This window comes from Plasmodium vinckei (genome assembly GCF_900681995.1).
Source record: "Plasmodium vinckei vinckei genome assembly, chromosome: PVVCY_13".
Taxonomy (NCBI): Eukaryota; Apicomplexa; class Aconoidasida; order Haemosporida; family Plasmodiidae; genus Plasmodium; species Plasmodium vinckei.
Window position 1 is genome coordinate 392,376 of NC_051305.1, and position 23,994 is coordinate 416,369.

Genomic DNA, 23,994 nt, shown 5'->3' on the forward strand with positions numbered 1-23,994 from the left:
ATTTTTAAAATACCTTAATAAGCATTAATCATAATTTTATAAATTTTGCAAATATATTTTTAATTTTTCAAAAATGAATCATAAATATCTATGGCTCTCATTCAATAGATCCATTTATTGTGCTATTATAAATCATTGAGCATTATTGGCTTACGCTTGTCTTTTCCAATATATATTAATAATAAAATTAGATGCTCAGAAAAAATCAAACATAATATATATGTATATATATCATACGATACAAAATGCAAAAGTTTATTGACAAAATTAAGTTGCAAAATTTGCAGGAGCAAATCCCTAAGAGCCAAATATTAATATCCAAGAAAATATGCTTTAATAATATATTGTAATGAATTATCGTAGCCAATTTTTTTTGATCTGATATAAATAGAATAAATATACGAATATATCCATATGCATATTCTTTCATATCTACATAGAACATACATAGAATTTTCACCATGCATTTCAACTATTTAGGGGGAAAAAAAAAATAGAAGAAGAGAAATTGGAAAACAATAAATTATTAAAAGATGTAGAAGCATACTATAATTATACCTTAAAAAAAAAAGCTCTTTTTGTAGTTTTAAATGAGTATTATAGAAAGCAAAGCATATTTTTCCTCTTAAAATTTAATGAAATGCAAAGAAAAAGGGAACAAGTCTTTAGATCATTATTGTAAACCAAATAAATATGCATATATATGTGATGTGCTCCTCTTGTATCAATTTTAATATATTTTTTTGTTTGTTTTTTAGTGGATTAATCCACTTTATTTACAATATTGCCTTTTTTAAATATTCATATGAGTAACTAATTTGTACTCCATATACACACATACACATATATTTTAAATGTCTTATAAAATCAGAGTGAATAAGTACAACCGTAAAATAACGAAATGCGTTATTAGTTCGCTAAGCATATTCAATGGCGTAAGCCAAAGAATAAACTTAAAATTCCGTATTTTCAAAATCATTAAAAATAAATTTTTTAATACAAAAAAAGTGTGCCTAAAAGTATGCTCCATAAACATTTTTGATTTATCCACATGTGTGCAACATGGTTTGTTATAGAACCACTGTTATGAAAATATAGAAATATATTTTTTTTTCTAATTTTTTTCATTTTTTAAGATAATGAAAAAAAAAATTCATAGAGTTAAAATGAAGCTGTTTTATGGATGGGCAAGTTTAACTAAAAAAATATTAAACAATAAATTTGAAGAAGCATATATCTATCATATACTGAGGAAAAAGAAAAGAATATTTTTTTTATGGAAAAGATTAGTTAATGATGAAAAACTTTTTAAAAATGTAGATAACATTTTTCTTTCTTTAGAGGCAATTGCATCTTCGTGGTTAAAAAATTAAAAATAACTTTCTATATATTATATCCATTTACATATTTTGTTTTATTGCCTCTGTTTTTTTTCTTTGATTTTTTTTTCATTGTCCAGTTAAATAATACATCCATGCAACTTCATCCTCTGATTTAATCACAAGTTTTCCTAAAAGACAAAAAATAAAAATATTAAAAAAAAGTAAAAATTATCCCTATTAAAGATTCGCTAATCCTTACTAATTTTAATGATGCATATATAAATTTATTTTATAAAACTGTTATTATATATTTATACTAACCAGATATAGCATTTGTTGCTGTGCATTTTATTGGTATTTGCGCAGTTTTTCGTCCTTCTATTTTTATTTTCTCAAAAGAAATTATAAATTGCTCATCCGCCTATATAAAAAGGAAAGAGAAATAAAATATAGTATTCCAAAAAAATAATTTTACCTATTATTTTTACGAAATGTGTTAAAAACTATATTATTACTTTTAAAAAGAATTCTTTCGTTTGAAAAAATGGATTTGTAAAAGAAATGAAAGTTGTTTTTTGTGATGAGCAAAAGATAGGTCCTCGTGGTTTTGGGAATCCAGCTTTTCCTATTAATAAGCTCTGATAAAAGGAAAATAAATAATTCAAAAATGTATAAAGATTCATATAAGTATGATTATATACATATTAAGAAATAATGGTAAGTAAAGACATAAAATTTTTTTCCATTCTGTCTTTATGACTATTTTATTTATAAAACTGTCTTTTGGTGAATTAACCTTGTAAACGATTCCTTCTTTAGATATTAGCTTCAAAATATATTTGTTTGTTTTAATATCACTGGGATTATATATAATGTTTAAATTAATTTTATCAAATAAAACGTTAGGATCTGGATTTTTTAAAAATGTATCAGTGTCAATAGGTTTCATGCTTATAGTTTTTTCTGTACATTGAAAGATTTCTTTCGAACTTTTATTTTTTTCATCATAATCTTCTATAATTACATCATAATTAATTTTTCGATTGCACACATTTTTAAATGATATTTCATTTATTTGAGTAGATCCCAAATCAGTATTAAAATAAAATGTTTCCTCAAAATCATTTATATTTATGTTTAAAATAAACTTAAAATTATATTTCCCAATTAATTTGTTATTAAAAGAAATTATTACATTTCTAGACGACTCATTTTTAACTATACAAAAGTATAAATTTATACTGTTGTTTTTTTTTTTTTCAAGAATTATAGATTTATCAAAAAAAGCATACTTATAATCAGTAACTGCATCTACTTTTATATTTTCGTCTAAAGGGTTATAAATAAAGATTGTTTCTTTTATTATTTCCTTTTTATTCGAATTTATTGTTTTTGTCGAAATGTAATCTGATTTTACTATTTCAAAATGTAATAATATTTTATACACATCTTCATATTTATCATTTGAAAAAACAACCATTATATAATATGTGCCTTCTTTTAATGAGATTAACTTAAATGGTAAGGTTTTTTCTTCGTTCGTGTTTAAATAAAGTGTATTTTGTACCTGAAAAAAAAAACAAATATATAATAAAATTTTATTTATATATTTTTTAAAATACATTTTTTACTAATTGGACAACTATATTATGCATATATTGGGATTGCCAACATTTCGAAAATAAACGAAAAATTTTAACTTTTTTCATTCTTATTTCGACATTGATAATATTAGAATGCCTATTTTTCTTGTATTTTTATATGTTATAAAATATAGTATGTTAAGAATATCTATTATGCTAGCTTACATAGAAAAATAACATATCGTTATTTGCTGGATTCAAGTTTTCGTCACATCCATGGTAAGAAATTAACAATTTTTGGTTTTCATTTATCCAATTTTTTATTTTTATAGATGCATTATTTAAAGTTTTAGAATTTAATTTATAAGTAACTCTTTCCTCATAAGAGGTATTATCTGAATACCCCAATAAAGTATAGTTCCTTATAACATCTTTAGGATAATAAACGATCAATTTGGATATGTGGTGTATTTTTTTTGAATATTTTAAATATTTTACACATAAAGTATTATGATAATTATTAGTATGTTTGTTTTTTTTTTGAACAAATAATGGATGGTACATTATTTGTAATGATCCACTGTCATTAGCTTTTATCGAGTCTTTTAATGGAATTACAGAAAAGAAATTATGTTCATTCGATACAAAATTATATCTAATTTTAAAGTTAGATTCAGTTTCATTATATATATCTATTGTTTTACTTATTTTTCTTCTTATATCTGTTAAAAATGTAATAATAGTTTCATTTTTTAGTGAAAATACATTAATATTTTTTTCCATGTCGCAATTTTCTAAATTATCCTTATAATCATCATCATTCTCATTGGTCCTTCCTTCTTTAATTTTAAATATGTCTAAATTTCTTGTTTTCTTATCATTTTGGATATTAGCTAATTCTGCATTTGTCGTTAATCTATTCGTATACATACTCTTATTTTGTATCATATTAGAATATGAATTAATAAATACATTTAAAAATAATTTACTATTAATTTCCTTAAATTTAGGGAATAACTCAATAAATATTTCATTAATATATAAATCTTTATCTACTAAATCCATGTCTATAAACATGTATATTTTTATTAAGTTAAAAGAAAAAATTATTCCTTTTTTAGGATATAGAAATAAATATTTACTATATTTTTCAGGGCAGTTTACTAAAAATTGTGCATTCATATCTCCTATATTATGTAATTCAATTTTTCGACTCTTTATATTATGTTTATTTTTATGATGTTTAAATAATTTTTCCTTAATTTCATCAAGTTGGTTATTATCTACATTTGATTCGGTCTGGAACATTTTATCCGAATTTCTAGTATCATTTTCATCTGCTTCGTTTGGATCATCGTAATTGTCGTTCAATTTATTAAAAGTTAGCATACATTCCTTTAAAATTACTTTATAACAAACACTATTTAATTTAATGTTTGTTAAATTGTAAGGTATGGTCTTATCTTTATAACATATATTTAAATATAAAGGTATATACGTGTTTATATACTTTTCAGGACAAAATTTTATTTCAAATATTCTTTTTTCCCTTTTTTTTAAACTATGGAAAACATTATTATCAAAATTAGTAAAAGACAAATAATTTCTTTTTAAATATTTGTAATTTAATATATTAAAAGATATATCTTCTAAATTTTTATTACAAAGAGTAAATTTCCTAATACATTCTTTATCCACTTGAACATCTTTAAAATTTATTTCATTTGAATTATTACATGAAAATGGTAACTTAAAATTACAAGCTGCCCCTGTAAAAGATATGTAAACCGTTTTTATTACATCACTAATTATTTTAAATGGAATTTTATAACTATATGTCTTTTCTTCGGTAGGAGCAAATAAAATCAAAACTGTTATTTTACTTTTCTTTTTTAAATGTATTCTTTTATCTATGCTTAGTATTTTTAAACAGCATTCATTCAATTCGTATTCAATATAGCAATCTTCGTCACTGTTATTGCTAATAATTAATTTCGCTTGCGACGAATTTATATTTTCTTCTTCCTCGGATAGTGCATTTATATCATTATAAATAAATTCATTTTCATCATCCGCATTTTTAATATCTTCGATTGTATTATTAAATATTCCATTTTTATTTTCTTTTTTTATATCGTTAAAATTTAATATTTTATCTGCTTTTTCTAGGGTAGTATTCTGATTATTATGGTCCTTTTGCGGATCTTTTATTTTTTGTATTTTTTTTGTTTTTTTTGCGTCTTTGTGATCCTTATTCATTTTTTGGGATTTCATTGTATTTTCAACTGTTTTGGTTTCATCGCTCTCATTCAATTCATTTTTATCTGCTTCTTCAATATATTTATTATCTGTTTTTCCTTTTTTTTTATCTATTATATGTTTTTTTGTGTTCTTCGGTTTTTTGGGGGTCTCCTTTTTAAATTCGTTATTAATTTGTTGGATTTTATCCTCATTTCCCTTCAGAAGGTTTGCGTCTTTTGCTTTTTCTTTCTTTAATTTTTTCTTATTATTTTTATATGTAGATATTATGTATGACACCGAGCTGTTAGACGACGAAAAATTTTCATTACAAAAACTTTCTTTCGGCATAATTCCATTCATGTTTTTTTTATTTTTACACGTATTTGGAAATAAAATAACATTACCAAAATCATAATTGTGGAATGAAAAATTAATTAATAGATTAGTTGCAACAGCACATATTTTAAAATTTAATATGTAATAATCTCCTATATTAAGAATTAAATAATTTTCATATGTTTCAGCACATCTAGGTTTATATTCAACAGATAAAATAAAAGGGGAAGAGTTTTTTTTAATATAATTACTATTATATTTTATAGAAACATAATCATCTTTTTTTTGTATATGATATTTATAAACTATATCAAAATCACCCAAATTTTCTATAACTATATTTGACACTCTTTTTTTTCCAACTAATATATCTTTAAAGTCTAATGTGCTATATACAATAATTTTATCATCTGCCATATTTTTCATTTGTTTTGTTTTTTTTCTTTCCCCATTTGATATAAGATCCTCCAAATTTAACCGAATTTGCTCATTATCAAATGTGTTTATATAACAGTTAATATTTATCTTGCTAACTCGCATTTTAAAATTCAACTTTATTGGTTCTTCTTTTGTATGCACTTTACACAATAAATTAAAATTATAAAATTGTTCTAAATGAGGTTTAAATAATAATTTTATTTTTTTATATTTGCCTTTTCCTAAATATTTATCTATTATTTCTCTCTTAAATTTTTCTTTATACTTAACATCCACATTTTTCAAGTAGTAGTCAATAAGAAACCTGTTATCATTATTCTGGTCATCATCATTTTCAATATCATAATCAGAGAAAGAAATAGATGATTCACTATTATATTCGGAATGTCTATCTATATATTCCATGTTTTCTAAACCGCATGTATTCGAAATTCCTGACATATTCTGCTTATGTAAAACTAGTCTATTTTCAATATCACAATCATTGTTATTAATATACTTTTTTTTTTCTTTATTTGGGGTATTAAAATTAAAATCGGAAGATACTATGGACATTTCTGATGATGTAAATGAAGAACAAGTATCACTATTGTCATCATTGATATTACTATTTTCTCTTCTTAAATAATTCATTTTTACTTTCAGTTTTCTTTTGTCTTTTTTCGTTTCTATTTCATTATTCTTTATATTATAATAAGAAACAACATTTCCATTATAATTATTTTCATGTAAACTATTTGATGTATCATTTGAATTATAAGAAGATGTTGAAATACTATCATTCATCTCATCCTTGTTATTATACTCGCCAAATCCAAAATTATTATTGTATTTATTTATGTGCTTAAATAGGCATTTATTTTTTCTATAACATGATTTTATAACTCCTTTAAATGGAACAATTTTAATTGTTTCTTTTTTGTTGTTAAATGAATTATATGAATTTTTATCAAATTCAAAATTTATGTCCATTAAATCGAAATTAATAATATAAAAAATGAAACAATATAATTTTCCAACTATTAAATTATTTATATGCATAGAAGAAGTATTAAAGAATACTAATGGTTCAATTACTTTCGTCTCAAATCCAATTTGTTTTATTATTTTATCATTTAGATAAAAATTATAATTTCCTTTATAATTATTAGAGTTAAATATATTGAACAAAAATTTTATTGGAAAAACATTATCTTCTTTTATCACTCCCCTAGAATTAAAGCATTCTATATTATTACTATTTCTACTATTTGTCTTATATCCATCAATCATATAATTCTTTGGGCATAAATATTTATCACTATTTTTATCATTATTCTCGTCTATTTCATTACATTTTTCAAAAAAGTATTCATAACTTTTATTTGATAAGTTTAATACATATAGAAAACGATGAATTTTATTTAAAATTCCTCGACTTATAATTAAAACCTTATTATTATTTTCTTTTTGATGGGAAAATGAATCCGTTTTATTCAAATTTTCATTACTCATAAAATCAGTTAATAGAAGTACATCGTTTTCAACATAATTATCAAATGAAACATTAATTGGTATTTTTATTTCATTATAATATTTTATTTTTATATGAAGAATAGCATCAATTTTTTTCTTATAAATATAATGAAAGAAATAAATATATATACTTTTCTTGCATTTTCCGTTAATTGATATAAACTTTTTAATGATTTTATTTTTGTTTCTATTTGGTTCCATTGTCTTAATCTTTCCTATTGTTACATCATCCCCCAAATCAATTGCATTCAAATCATATTTTGTCAAATAAAATTCATGGATAGGTTTATTTTCATTTTCGGCACAGTTTGTAGCATTAAAATTTTCATCATAATCTAAAGATTTTGGTTTTTCCAAAATATTTCCATCTTTATTTGTATTAATAGTTTCCTTATTGTCTAAAGTTAAAGAATCAACATAGTTTGTCTCGTTTTCTTTATTCCCATTTAATGAGCAAACTTCATTATCTTTTTTCTTCTTTAATAAAGAAATAATATCTTTTTCTTTAAAAGGAGTAAATGAATAAACATTCGTTATATCATCTGATTCTTCTAAAGGTATAATATTTAACTCTGCAAATAATTTTACATTTGATAAGTTTTCCAATACCAATTCATTTTGAGAATAATTAAAGTATGTTATATTTTTAAAAGATAATTTTTTTTTGTTATAAGACACTTTTATTTCGTCAGATACTAAACTTATATATAAAGAATCATTAAATGTTTCAGCGCCCTCTTTTATTTTTGAACTTTTTTTTGATTTTATATTAAATGGGGTTGGAGAAAATTTACAAGATATTTCCTTTTTTACTAAGTTAACAGCTTCCTTTATGTCAATATGCAAATAAAATATAAAAGAACTATTTTCTGGTATTAAACCATTTAAAGGTTCAATTTTAATGAAGTTTTTCATTTTTTTATCTAATTCGATATTAAAATATAAAGGATAATCATTTTGATTTATATAAAATATTTTAAATACATTGTTATATTTTATTGGTATTAAATCAAAATTTATATGATTTTTAAAAATATACATATTATCATTCTTATACACACTTTTCATTCCATTTTTCAATTTTTCTAAGTTCCAATAATTTTTGGATTCTATAATATTTCCTACGAATTTTAAATTATAAAATTCATAATTATTATGTAGAACATTAATGCTTATGCTTCCTAAAATTCCTTTTTCACCTAGACATTCGATTAAACGATTTTCTCTTGTGCTATTATTATTATATGCTTCTTCCATATTTTTACCTTTGTCATTACTTTCTTCATTTTTCTTGTTACTTTTATTTATTTTTTTTATATCATTTTCTAGACTGTCATTAGGCATATCATTGTTCATGTAATTTGTTTCTATTATGCTCATCTTTTTATTTTCTATTTCATTTTTAATTTTTTGTTTATCAATTTTAATTTTAAAATATACCACATCATTTTCCTTTAATACATAGTTGCGATTTCCTATGTAATAGAGATATCCTATATTAACCATTTGCTTTTTTATTTTTTTATTTTTATATATTATATCATTTTTCACATTATTATAATCAAAATGAGTAACATTATTTTTGTTCATTACTAATATATTATCCATAATGTTATTAAAAAGACAATAATTATTTGATATATTATATATATCTTTTTTACAAGGTATACACATATCATTGTAAATCGTTTCGTTATCTTCTAAGTGTGATTCTATAGACATTCCTTTTGCCAATTTTTTATCATTTGCTTCATCTTTCTTATTTTTTATTTTTACATTATCATCAATTTGATTAAAATCATCTCCGTCTTTTAATTGTTCTGTTCGATTGTGTTGTTCCCTATTGCTGTCATTATTTTCTTCATTACGAATTATGTATTTATTATCTTCTAAATTGTTCAATTGTTTATTATGCAATATTTCTTTTCCTTTTTTTATGTTTGGCCCATTTTCCGATTTTCCCGTATTATCTATACATTCTAATGAAGTGTTTAAACTTGTAAAAAAAACTTTAACAAACGCTGGATATTTATAAGAATTCTTCAACTTTACTTTAAATGAAATTATACTATTTATGTTAATATTTCCTAAGTCAATAATTTTATCATCACGCTGTTGTTTCACCAAGCTTATTGGAAATGTCAAATTAATAGAAGGTAAAAAAAATTCTACATTAATATAAAAACTAAAGCATAAACTATTTTCTGAGTTGACAAGGTATATATTTACTATATATTTTTTGCATGCTATTTGATTTGAATAAAAACATAAATCTACGTATTTGTGCTGATAACGAGTTAAAACTGTAGTAGCTTGGAAAGTGGAAATTTTATTTTCCTCAATAGTAGCAGAATCTAGAACATTGCTATTGTTATGACTACTTTCTATAAAATGTGGAAAATTCCATTTTGATTTTACAATATTGCTGTCTTCTATTCTTATATAATGTTGGATTAGTTGTTTACCATTCTCAAATATTGATTTTTTTCTCTTTTCCATTTGTTGTTTTTGTATATCCTTTTTCCCATCATTTCCTTTATTATTACTATCATTAGTTTCATTACTTAAACGGTCAATTTCCTTTAGTTCAATTTTAGTATAAGCATTTACATTCGATATATTTGATATTTTTATTCTTTCATTAATAGGCTCATTGACGTAAGAATATTTATAATATAAAGTATTTTCATCAATATTGTAGTAACTGTTTTTACTTAAAAATTGCCCTAAAAAATTATTGCAATTTTCTATGTTTTTTAAAACTAATACTTCTTCAAAAATATTTTTAATATCACAAGATATACTAGGTTTAACAGATGATGCCAATATTTTTATTATTCCATTATATCTATCTTGGTTCCCATTATTTTTTTTGTGATTAACATTTTTTCCCGATTTTTTCACATCAAACAAAACATTATCAACCTCAACAAAATATATATATTTATAATAATTTTCTTCAGAAGAATTAAAAAGTACAGTTACAGTTTGCTCTTCTTTTGATTTTATTATACCACTTATAGGAGAAATTGTAAAGGGGTTTATGTCGACTTTATTTTGTCTATTTTTTTTCCTTTGCTCTTCAAAATTATTTTGGTTTACTATTTTATCATCTTCTTTATTTTTTATTTTAAATTTTATTAATTTTATATCATATTTAAAATCAAAATATCCATCATTAATTATTTTAAAAATTTTTTTTTCTTCTTTTTTAATTTCAACAACATCGTAATTAATTACCGATGGAATTATTCTAAAATAATTATAATCAAAGATTACACTAAGCAAATATTTATAAGATTGATGCAGATAATTATTTTCTATGTCGTATATATGAATAACTAATGGAACATTTTCAAACTTAATTTTTTTAGATGATTTTAATTTTAACTTTATAATTTTTGTTTCATTCGGATTTATAGTATCACTTATTTTATCAATATATGCAAAATTTAGGAAATTATGTTCGTTTATTTCCACAAAAAAGGAAATCTTAACTTTACCAGTATTTTTTATTTTAAATAAGCATGTCTTTGATTCATTTACCTTAACATATTTCAAATTAATATCACTTGCCTTTATTATGTCTTCGGTTTCTTTGCTATTTGATTGAGAATTCTTACTTTTTAAAAAACTTATATTATTAGAAATACTTGCCTTTTTATACATTTCGATCATAGGGGACCCATATTCATCATCACTACATGTTTGAGACTCTCCTAGAATATCCGTTTGGTTATCTTTTTTATTTTCAACAATTTCATAACTTATTTGACTAAACGATTTACAAATTTCTGCTTCAATTTTTAAAGGAACAAAATATAACATATTACTATTTTTTTTCCTCTTTTTATCTATTTTTTTTTCTTTTTCAATATAATTAATTCTAATATCCTTTTTTATAACGTTAGCACTGTTCGTATTAATTGTTGCTGTTAGCATTGCCTTTTCATTTGGGGATAACATTCCTTTCATGGGATTAATATGTAGAAATAAATCATCACCTTTTAAATCATTTGGATCTATAAACCACGATATATCACAGTAGCTATTATTTTTTATATATGTTGTTTTTTTTTGAATAGATTTCAAAAGTATTTTATGGAAATTTAAATAGTTTTGCTCAATTTTCAAGTTGCATTTTATTCCTTCACCTTTTAAAACTAAAGAAAATATATCATACAGATAATTATCATTTTGTTTATTATACATGTTTATATAATTTTTAATCCCATTATCATTTGCATTCAACAAAGAACCATGTTTTGTCTTATCCTTCAGTATATCACTTTTATCATTTTTTAAAATGATTTCTTTTTCTTTTACATTATTTCTATTTATTTTATCATTTATCGAATATATAGATAATAACAATTTTTCCTCAAAACAACAATACGTCTTTGGTAAAAATAGTATTATAATTTTTTTGTATTTTTTTGATGGAATGGAAAATCTTCGTGGATATACATAAAAATCATTGTGCACAAGAAAATCCTCAATATTATTACTATCACCACAACTGCTATTTATATAGCTAGTTTTTTTCTTATCATTTTTACCTGCATATTTCATATTTTCAAAAGATAGTTCAACGAAGCAATCAAAATAAGAAGAATTAAATAAGTTCATAACCTGGAAATGTTTAACCAAATGCTTATAAATATCTATATTATTAGAATTGTTCTTCAATTGATCAAATCCTCTTTCATTATTATTTATTGAAGGTATGCTAATTTTTTCCTTTTTATTTTTCTTTACGTTAAATTTAGATAAATGTGTACCTTCGAATGTTTTTAAAAATTCGTTTAAATATTCTTTATTTTCATCACGTAACTCAAAATCAATAATATCATTAAATGCTGATAATTTTTTTCCGATTAAAACTTTATCAAAATTGTACAACCTTTTAGATATTATAAAGCAGTTATTTTTCGTATTATTTATTGAAACATTGTTACCAAATATAAAATATGGATTAGAATATATTTTAGGTTTATCAATTATAATATGGATATTTAAAAAGATATAATTTCCTAATATATCTATTAAGCATATTTTCTTCTTTATGTTTACTATTTTGCATGTATTAACTTTTATATACATTTCGGTATAGTTATTTTTTTCTAACATTACATTAGTAATATTTTTATATCTTATTTCATCCTTTTGATCATAAGACGTGTCTATCTGTAAAAATTCAATTACACTTTGTCCTTTATCATTTTTTATATTATCAATTAGTTCAATTGAATTATGCAAATTACTCAAATTATAAAAAATATAATCATATTCATCTTTTATTTCATATTTATTTTTCTCTAACGTTTCATCATAACTTTCTTCTATAAATATATTTTCATTAGAATTATGTATTCTTATTTTATTGTTGTTTTTTTCTACACATTTTATTTCGATTTTGCTCTTTTTATTTATCATGTTTTTTTCAATAACAACATTTTTTACGTTATTTATTTTGTTATTTTTTTCATTCTCTTCATTATGATTTATTTTTTCTGTACTTTTTTTATTATTTTTTTCATCTTTTTCAACATTATTATAACTTAATTTTCTTGTGTTTACTTCTTTTTTAGATTTCTCTTTAATATCATGTTTTACTTCGTTCAATACTGATTGGGGAATATATCCTTGATCTTCTCTAAAACTTTCCTTTTTCTTTTCATCTAATTTTTCTTCCCTGTCTTTGTCAATATAAAGCTCCGCTTCGTATTTTTCTAATTTTTTTTTGGATTGAATAAAGTTTCGTAGATTAAACGTATCATAAATTTGTGGTTCACCGATATCAAAAAAATATGCAGATGTTTTTACATCGTTATATTGAATAAAATTGGAAATATCTTTAAGAATATTTTTTTTTCTAAAGTTTATTTCGTCATTTATAAAAAAAAATGTAAAATTCATTTGAACAAACTTCTGATGCATACATTTTATTAGTTCGTTATTTGTATTAATTATAGTGCTGGTATTTCTTTCTTTTTCCTCATTATTTTGATTATCAATTTTATGTATCTTATTGCAATTGATATTTAATGAATCTTTACCTTTTTCTATTTGCTCATCAATTATCTTTTCGTCCATATTTTTCTCATTCATTTTTATTTCATTACATAGTAGATTAATATTAGACGAACTTTTATCTGAATTTTTCAAACTTATTTCATCTTTACATAATTCTTCGGTAAAATTCTCACTAATTATTATCTTGATTCGTTTTAGGAACTTGTTTTTTTCTTCTTTTTTATTTGTTGATAAATTCACAATATTATCTTCTTCCACAATCCCAGATGAATCTGATAAAATATTATTATCTTTTTTTGAATATTCTTTTATTAAATTCAAAAGTATAATTTTTAATTCTTTATAAAATGATAAGCAATCCATGTAACGTCCATTTTTTAAGTAATTATTAATTTTGTTAACCTTTTTATTGTATTTAATAATTTGATTGTCAATGTGTTCATTTTGTTTAATACATAGTACAGATAAATAATTCAGTATTTGCTTAGGCATTTTATCTTTTTTTTCGTTTTGACAAATTAATAGGGATTTATATAATTTTTCAACAACAGAACATTGTATATTTTCCACTTCTTCTAAACACTCAATATCATCTACATGGGTGTTATAAATTATTTCATCATTTTCTTCAAAGTTTTTTTGTTCGCTTTTTTTAAAACATTTTTGTAATTTGTATGAACTTAGCTCCATATTTGGTAATGCCGCTTCCTTTTCTACTTCTTTATAATCTAATTTTTCATTATGATCCTTTAATGATATATTTTTTTGTACCTTCGAATTACGTATTTTTTTTTTCTCATTACTATTAAGATATGATGGAATACTTGTTTCACCGTTAATATTTACATCTATACATAATATTTCTATTATCTTTTCTAATGTTTCTTTTTCTTTTAATTTTTGCTCAATTTTTATTTGGTACTTTTTTAATAAATTTTCATAAAAAAATTTTATTTTTCCTCCATAGTTTATATTATTTAGCTTGTTATCACCATTTTCATTATTGTCTTTTTTTTTCTCTTTTGCTTTATGATTTGCTTCACCTTCCTTTTTTTTCAATTCAGTAGTACCTTTTGAACTATTTTCATTTTTTTCGATTTCCTTATAATTTGACATGCTAGAAAAAAAATTTTCATAATTCTCTAATGGGTTCAAATAAACTATGTGAATATTCCCATCAAATGTGTTTAAAAACGCTTTAAAAAACGTGTCTAAATTTATATAATTGTTTTTTTTATAAAAAAATACAACATCTTCAATATAAAATGGAGAATGTAGCATTTTTTTTAAAATGTTTTCAAATAAATCTAGTGAGATGTTTTTTTTTTTAGTATTATTTTCATTTTTCTTTTGTTTTTTCATATCAGAACCAGTTATTTTTAAAAACGATTTTAAATCATTAATAAATATTTCATCATGTAAAAGCGAAAATTGATAAAAGTAATTCAAATATTCTAATTTGTATTTTAAATTATACTTATTGAAAAATGTTTTTTCTCCATTATTATTCATTGGTTTATTTTGTTCTTTCGTAATATTCATATATTTGTTGTTATTATTTTTCCCCTTTTTATTGCTGATTAAAGATGTATGCTTATTATCTATTTTTGATTTTACATTCTTTAGGTTTAATTTCCTTTTTAAGGTGTTTTTATCAATGTTTATTAACTTTTTATTTGTTTTCTTATCATTTATTTTCGCTTTTTCGAAATCGTCATTTGTTTTTTCATTTGCTATTTTATCTACATTCTCAATGTCATTCGTTTTGGTAATACAACTTTTTATTTCTTTTTTTGTATCATTTTCTTCATCATTTGTTTTCTCGAAAACATTTAACACTTCACTAATATAATATTTTATTATGTTGTTTACCTTCAAAATAGAACTTTTCCTTCTTCCTTTAATTTTTCTATTATCACTAGCAAACTGATCAGGTATTTTTACACGATTTTTTATAACGGGATTATTGTAATTTTGCTCATAAATCACATATTTAATAAAGCAATCTTTTACATCTGTAGGATAATTATATTTCTCATATATTTCATTACACCATTTAATTATTTTATTAATTGTCAAAATATTATTATCATATTTTGTTTTTTCACCCTTATCATTTTTCATTTTAGAATAATTCAAATTATCCATGTTAAGTAAGTATCTTCCAAATTTTGCGTGATTAATATATTTAGGACAAATAACTAAATAATTATTTTTTATTATTACTTTTTTCTTTTTGCTTTTTATTATTTTTAAATACTCCTCAAAATAATTATATTTAATTTGATTTTTTATAATTAATTTTTCTAATACCATAATTTTATTTTCTAATATTTTAACACTCTTTTCTTCATCATTTGTATCTATAATCAATTCTTTTGAGCCGTATTTGTTTCTAGAAAATAGATTTTCTAAAATATCTATGTCTTTTTTTTCGTTAAGCCGCGCCTTCTTTTCTGCTTTTTTTCTATTCGATTTTTTGGACTCTTTTTCCTTTTTCTTTTTATCTTTTTTAATTTTATCCAATTCACCATCATTTTTGTTATCTATGGTTAGTTCATTTGGAGATACTCCGTTTTGGTTTTCCTCATTTTTCTCACCATCATTTATAACATCTTTTTTGATGCTGGTTTTTAAATCTTCATGTTTATCATCTTCATTTCTAGTATCTTCTATTGCTCCATTTATTTCGATCTTACGACATTTTTTTATTTTGTCAATTTTTTCCCTATATACCTCTATTAAATAGTATATCAAATTTGTGTAAAACATTTCCTTGTCATCATTTTTTTCTATATATATATGATTATGAATAACTAAAATGTCGTATATAAAACTTTCTAAGTATTTATAATAGTTATCAAGCTTATATATATGCAAATTTTTGGAATAGCTATTTAAGTTTTTTATTTTTATATTTTCATAAATATATCCACTATTAAGTAAAAGTGGTTTAATTGTTATTTCATGCGGATTTACTACAATATTATCATTTATACTATTTAAATATATGTCTAATGTTTTTACAATATTTGAATGATAAATAAAAATTTCAATACATACTTTTGCATTTTTATACACCTTTGACGGCTCAAAGAATATTCTAATATCTAAAAACGAATTATTTTTAATTATTCCTTTAATGGGGGATATAAATATTTGTGTCTTTTTTTTTAAATGACAATATTCTAACTTTTTATTATAAAATGTTATATTTTTTATTTTAAATTTTATATTAACATTTTTTGTATTTATTAATCTGTTTATTTTACATACACACCTTTTTACTTCAACTTCTTCAAACCTTATTTGGTTATAGTACAGCAATATGTCAGGAACTACATAATCATATTTTACATTAACAGTGTAATAATTGTTGTCGTTTAAATATATATACACTTTTTCAATAAAGCTTTTTTCTTCTAAGGAATTCTTTTTAATTTTAATTTTAAAATTAACAGAATCATTTTTATTAATTTCACTAGGATAATTTACTAATACAATATCGTTATTTTCACATTCTTTCAAATTGTAATTTAAATTTATTTTATCATTGCTTATATTTTTTATGTTAATAACGCATTCCTTCTCTTCGTTAATTATTAATTTACCTACATCTAAATGATATTCCTTTAATTCTATATTAGTTTCAAGAATAACGCGTTTTAAATATTTTAAAATACTTTCATTGTTCAAGTAGGTGTGGCAATACAGCTTTTCGTAATTTACTAAGAAAATTGGGAGAGAAAAAAAAAGGGAGTAATGATGTAATCATCTATTAATACATTTATATCTCCATATATGTAAAAATATATATTCATGCATACGCACTGATATATGCCTCTAAAATTTTAAAGAACAACATGATGGATTCTTACCTAATTCTTTCATCTTTGAAAAAGTATCAAGGATATAATTGTCATTTTTTTGGGAGCAAATAAACGATTTCAACAAGTCAAAAAATATGCTATCATCACTGTTTTTTGAACAATATTTTTTTAAAATTGTTATAATTTCATATTTATGTTTTGAAACGTTAGACAAACTTAATTGATTTTCATCGAAATTATTAGCTTCATCATTTACTTGAATATCTTTTGAATTTGTTTTACCATTTTGGAAGTCAAGTTTTATTTTATGATTTTTTTCTTCTTGAACATCCGAATTATCTTCTCCTATACAGTTTGATTCCATATTTCCTATGTCTGCATTTTGCGTTTCCCCATTTTCATTAGTGTGGGAATAATATATGTCTAAAATTTCTTGAATATGTTTTTTATGGGACAAAAAAGTATTAAGATACAATTTTTTTAGCTTGTTAGTTAACAACTTTTTCTGCTTTTCATAATAGCAAATTTGACCATCAAATAAAACCGAATTATTATTCATTAATTTCTCTATTTTTTTTAAATAATCATCATTTTTATTATCATCGTAAGTTACTTCGTATCCCTTATTGTCTTCTAATAAATTTTCGCTACATATTTTACTATATTCTTTTTTATTTGATGTTCCATCAAATTTATCATGAACATTTAAATCTAATATACTATAGAAAGCACACGAATTTAACTTTATATTAATTTCTTCAAAGTTACAAATTTTTATTAATATATTTTCAGTTATATTTGACGGAATACCAGCTGCAAAATAGAAAATAATATCTTTACTATTATGGGGCTCAATAAAAAAATTGTTCACATTCGTATATAACAAGGACGGAAATTTTATACTATATATTATTTCTATATATAGTTTAATCTTCCCAGTATTCTGTATTGTTATAATATCTTCAGTTATGGCCTTATAATGGGAATTGAAATTTAATTCTTTCTTATTTATAACATATTTAATATCAGAATATCCTGCTATCAGCTTCAAACTATACACTGGGCCATTTTTAACACTACATAACATATTAACATTGTAATAATTGTCATTTATACTATTATATGTTATTGTTATTAGTTTTTTTTCGAATGGTAATAAATATCCTTTACTTGGATTTACCACAAAAGCATTGCTAAAACCCTCATAAAGATTGTTTTCTTCAAAAAACCATTTAAAATAGACTTTAAAATTACATACGTTTTTTATTTCTACTGTTTCTTGTGCAAATAAATTTTTTAAAATATATTGAAAGTCTATAAAATTTTTATTCATAATTATATTAGGATAAATTGTTTCACCGAATAATTCACATTTTTGTCTTTTTCCATTTTCAAAAAAATTAAATATCAAATGTTCTTCATAAATATTATTTATTTTAGTATTCATAAAATCAATATCAAAATATATGGGAACTTTTTTCGCCTCTTTACTTTTCAATTCAATAACATCAGATTCTACATAAAATGGTACTTTTGTAGATAGCACAAACTTTACAATTGCATTTTGCTGATTTTTTATTTCAATCTCTTGCATCAATTTGTTTAAATCTTTCATATATACAATTTTTGTATTATTGTTTTTCATCTCGTTCCCATCATTTTCACATTTATTCATCTCATCCAATTCGTTTAATATTTGGGAATTGCATTCCTTTTCTTCTTGAATCGCACTAGTTTTACTATTTTCAAGTTTATTTTGTTCATCAAAGTCAAAGAAGAATTTTTCAATTTCACTAATTTCTACCACTGGATCAACAAACTTAGCTAATATTTTTATTTTTTTTAAATTATTTGACGATTTTTTTTTATTTACACAATCCTCGTATATATATAACGTGTCTTCACATTTCTCTTCTTTATTATTATATCCGCTTATAATACATACAACTTCGCTGCATCCTTTTATTGTTAAATTTCTGGGAGAAATATCAAATATTTCAGCATTTTCAGATTTTTTTCCTCGTTTTTTTTCTGATTCAAATGTAAGATATATACTTCTTTCGTTTATGCCTTTATTAAATATAATGAGTTCCCGGTAATTCTTTTTATTTGTGTGAACTTCATCGAAAATTATGCATTTTTCACTTATTAATATCGGTGATCCTATACCCTTTGATAATTTTAAAAATAAAATGTGAAAAAATTAATAAAATATTTAAATAGAAAAAACACGTGCATATTCATTAAAGATATTATAATTATATGATAAAATGAATAAATCTAGAAAATGCAATAGACAAAATGGGCTAAACTAATACTACCCAATCGTGAACTATAATAAATTTGTACTTACTTGGGCTTTCAGAGGTATCATGATATTCTCCTTTCTATGTACATTCACATTTAATACATCATTATATTGTATTGTTTCTAAACATTTTGCATACACATTAACAAAAAATGATCCATTCGATTCAATAAAAAAATTATTTTCTGAATAGCTGAAAATAGATGATTCATTTGACAAATTAATAAATGTTCTAATAGGACTTTCATTTTTTATTTCAATCTTTTTTTCATTTATGTCTAAACAAGCGCATTTTTTAAAATCAATTATATTAGGAATAATTTTTATAGTAGGACAAGCACTAAGAGCTTTTATATTCAAAAATAAAAAGTCATCATAACCAGATATTTTTATTTTAATAACTATAAGTATATATCCTATAATTTTACTTTCTATATTTATATTAATAAAATTACAACTATTTCTTTCTATAATTCCATTTTTTGGTGAAACATCTATATTACAAATTTCATTTATTTTCTCATCAATGAACAATTCATACATAGCATCGACATTTTCTGATTTATTAATAATTTTAACTTCTTCTTTATAATTTTTATCTATAATCATTGATTCAATGTTTATAAGAGATGGTTCACATATAATTTCTGCTTTTTCACAAATTGCATAAAATGAAATAACTTTTTTATATTCTCGAATTTCATATAATAATAATTCGATATTACAACTATATGTTTTTATATGTTTTGGACAAAATTTTATTAAAATTTGTTTCTTCTCAAAACTTTTTAAAATACTATCTTCTTCTACGATGCTTATTTCATTTTTAAATTCTTCTGGTATATTTAATGAATAATGTAATGATAATTCTGAATTGTTAATAATATTAAATGTCTTTTTATATTCAAAGCTGTGTGATACTATATTAAAATTTATTGCTTCTTCGTCAAATGATATATCTGGAAATATGCATTCACTTGATATATATAGATTATTTTTAACATTTGTATATTTTTTGTGAATTATAAATTTTTTATTATTAAAACCATTTATTTTTGGCATATATATAATTTTTAATAAATATGTAGACTTCTTAGGTATGTCAAACTCATTTAACTGAATTAGAAACTCATTATAATAATCATCTTCGTTTTCAATTTTTATAGGAGCATTATATTCACTGTCATTAATCAGTTCAAAAAATATTTCCTTATATGTGTTTATAAGAATTTTATTAACATTTTGCATGTTATTTGGAATAATAATATTAGGTGTTACACTTTTTAAATATAAGGTTAATTTCTCTCTTTTTTTATACCCTTTTATATATAAATAAATGTCTATTTTATAAAATGACGCAAAATATGGAGAAAATGATATATTTAGTGTTGTGTTTGTATCACTATATAACTTTCCATATTTAGGATAAATGTTTAAAAACTCTTTTGACTTTCTTTTATTGTTATATGAACATAAACTATTATCAGATTGTTCATAAACACATGGCACACTTTTTTTAAAACTAAATTCGCTATTTTCATCACTCCTATATTTTGTTTCGTCCGTTTCTTCATTTTCAAACGATGAAATAATATCCAAATTTCCATCACTACTTGCCCTGCTTTCCATTTCCATGTTATTATACTCATCTTTATATCCTCGCGTGGTGTTACTATAATCACTACTATAATAGTCGCAGTCTTCATTTTCTTCTTTTATATAAAGTCCCTTTTCTATAATATTTTCATCTATCAAATCTTTATCACTAATAAAGGTCTTTTCTATAATTATATCTTTTTCTTCAAAGTTAACTTGGGTTATATCCTCGGATAAGGTGCTCTATAAATATATAATTCATATCAAATATACAATTAGAAGGGAAAAATAATTAAAAAATATTATTAGTTATTTTAATATATATATTTCTATTATAATGATTATATTTATAATAATTATCATTGATACATTGATATTTACTACTTGTACTGATTTATTTTTGTTCATCATATCATATAAAGTATATGGAATTCATATACATACACACATACATGTATACATTCAATGATAGCTAATTTTCTATGTATTTTTATTAATTTTTACGTACATATCTATATTCATAGACCCTATAATTTATTATTTTCCAGGTTAACAAAAAGAAAGAAAGATTTTTAATAAAAATATTGATTTCCTTTGTCTCATTTATGTAGATATCATCAGATATAATTTCTTTATTATTTATCGAGACATTAGCTATAATTCCTTTCCCTTGAATTTTTGTATATGTCCTCATTCCCTAATAGAAAAAAGTATTAATGGTTTATTTTATCCCCATATGGAAACACCAAAAAATATGTATATATATTATAAATTTACATTTTCGTAGCTAAATATCATGTAGTCTTCATAAATTTTATTTTCAACTGGAAGGAACACGATCTTAATCTAAAAGAAAAAGTGAAATGAGAAAAAATTGTATAAAAAGCGTGTAAATTTGTTTTGACTAAATATATTTTTATGTCCAATTTAAAGGAATATATTTATGGCTTTAGATCAACATTATGCTTAAATTTGCATTTTAAACTTCAATTTTGCATAGAATTATAACTAATTACATCTATATTTGTAACTACATTTTAAACACATATTTTTTAATATACTAACGTCTTCTATTTCTCCGCCCTTAAGCTCATGTATACACGAATTGATATAAAAAGGAGGGTTTACTGTAGCTTCAAATTTATTATCATATTTTCCTATATTTTTTATTGTTATTATTTTTTCCCCTTTCATGTATATCGGTGTATCATTCACTATTATTTCATCTTGCACATCCAAAATAATCTCATCATTCATACACCTTATGGGTAATACCAATAGTTTATTCTGGTAAAATAAAGAAAAATATATGCATATAATTAAAAGAATATATTTTACTCATTTTATGTAACAATATAAAGACTTCGTTATTTGATACAAAATAATAAAATATAAGACAACAAAACAACGATGTTTGTTATACACTTTAGTATACATATAAAATAAAACACGTAAAAATGTATCATACTTCTGAATATATTTTGAGATTGTAATTATAATTATCACATGATTTAGGATAAAACGCTATCTGAATTTAAATAATAAAGTTATATTTGAATGAGATACCATTAAATATATATGATCACATAAAAAAGCTTTGTTTATAGGCACAATACATTCCCCTTTAAATATTACAACCAAAAATAAAAAACAATATATAAATCGACATTAGTGCCTTTTTTATCCTCCTCATAAAAGCACATGTGCGACATTTCTTAACTTTCTAACCTTAAAGGTAAATAGCATACCGGGTGCAACCTATATAAATTTAACAAATAATAAGAGATAGTAAGAAACCATAAAAAAACAAATATGATTATGCAGATATTATCAATATACTTGAGTCTATTTTATGCAAATGTGGTATTAAATGATTACCTTTTTTTTTATGTTCGACACATAAGATACTTTAAAGGCATCATTACTTTCCAATTCAAACCGTATACTTTTCGCATTTCCATCAATATTTCTAAAAAATAAAATTTCGGTAAATTTTTTATATTGAAATTTGTCATAAGTAGAACAGGCTAAATTGCTATTACTATAAAATTGCACAAAATATAAGTAGGCGTATGCAGATTGATACCCCTATGGCACAATTATAAATATTCTCTATATATTTTTTCTATAATCATAAAAAAAATAAATTACTTTAACGACACTATTTTCTCATATTTATTGAAAGGGGTATAAGATGTAAAGGAAACAATATTCGGTATTGCTTCAAAGTAGAAGCATGTACTATTGTCCTTTACATGATTTTTTTTTATTATATTATCATTTTTATTCTTAATAAAATCCTCTAATGTTTTTCCTCGATTTTGGATGAATTCACTAGGTTTTATAAAATAAAAATCGTCATCGTCATCGAAGTTCAAATTATTATTATTCTCATACTTTTCCACATTACTCTCATTTTCTGATAATATATTGGAATTATTCATTTCAGAAACATTAATATTAAAAAGTGTTTAGAAAAAAAACATCACAAAATAATAGTAATAAAGGGAAAAAATATAATTCATATTTATTATTATTATTATTTAATTTAGATGTATCCCATTTTATTTTAATATAAGACAATTTCTTTTGGGAAAAAAGGCATCCTATATGCATGTCTATACTTAAATATATATAATAAAGATATTTTTTATTTTCACTTTTGAATTACGTATGCTATACAAAAATAAGGAACATACATATAATAAGTAGAAAAGGAAAGGTGAAAATAGTAAAAAGGGATATAGGAGAAATTATAATTTTTTCTACGATGTAATAACTATAGAAGT

The 23,994-nt window shown here is 22.2% G+C and overlaps 2 protein-coding genes across 2 annotated transcripts; one reads left to right on the forward strand and one right to left on the reverse strand.

The window, feature by feature from the left end:
• Nucleotides 1-245: 245 nt before the first annotated feature.
• Nucleotides 246-1,373, forward strand: PVVCY_1300960 (conserved Plasmodium protein, unknown function; the record flags this gene model as incomplete). Its single annotated transcript, XM_037634716.1, has 4 exons — nucleotides 246-346; nucleotides 481-678; nucleotides 872-935; nucleotides 1,137-1,373. 4 exons carry the CDS (start codon nucleotides 246-248, stop codon nucleotides 1,371-1,373), a joined length of 600 nt encoding a protein of 199 aa, XP_037490773.1.
• Nucleotides 1,374-1,448: 75 nt separating this feature from the next.
• PVVCY_1300970 (conserved Plasmodium protein, unknown function) lies at nucleotides 1,449-23,649 on the reverse strand (the record flags this gene model as incomplete). The annotated part of the gene is made up of 14 exons (XM_037634717.1): nucleotides 1,449-1,510; nucleotides 1,644-1,743; nucleotides 1,838-1,960; nucleotides 2,119-2,889; nucleotides 3,131-17,199; nucleotides 17,350-19,471; nucleotides 19,655-21,448; nucleotides 21,714-21,902; nucleotides 21,983-22,051; nucleotides 22,334-22,492; nucleotides 22,674-22,733; nucleotides 22,934-22,963; nucleotides 23,084-23,246; nucleotides 23,357-23,649. The coding sequence occupies 14 exons, from the start codon at nucleotides 23,647-23,649 to the stop codon at nucleotides 1,449-1,451; spliced, it is 20,004 nt and encodes a 6,667-aa protein (XP_037490774.1).
• Nucleotides 23,650-23,994: the final 345 nt, after the last annotated feature.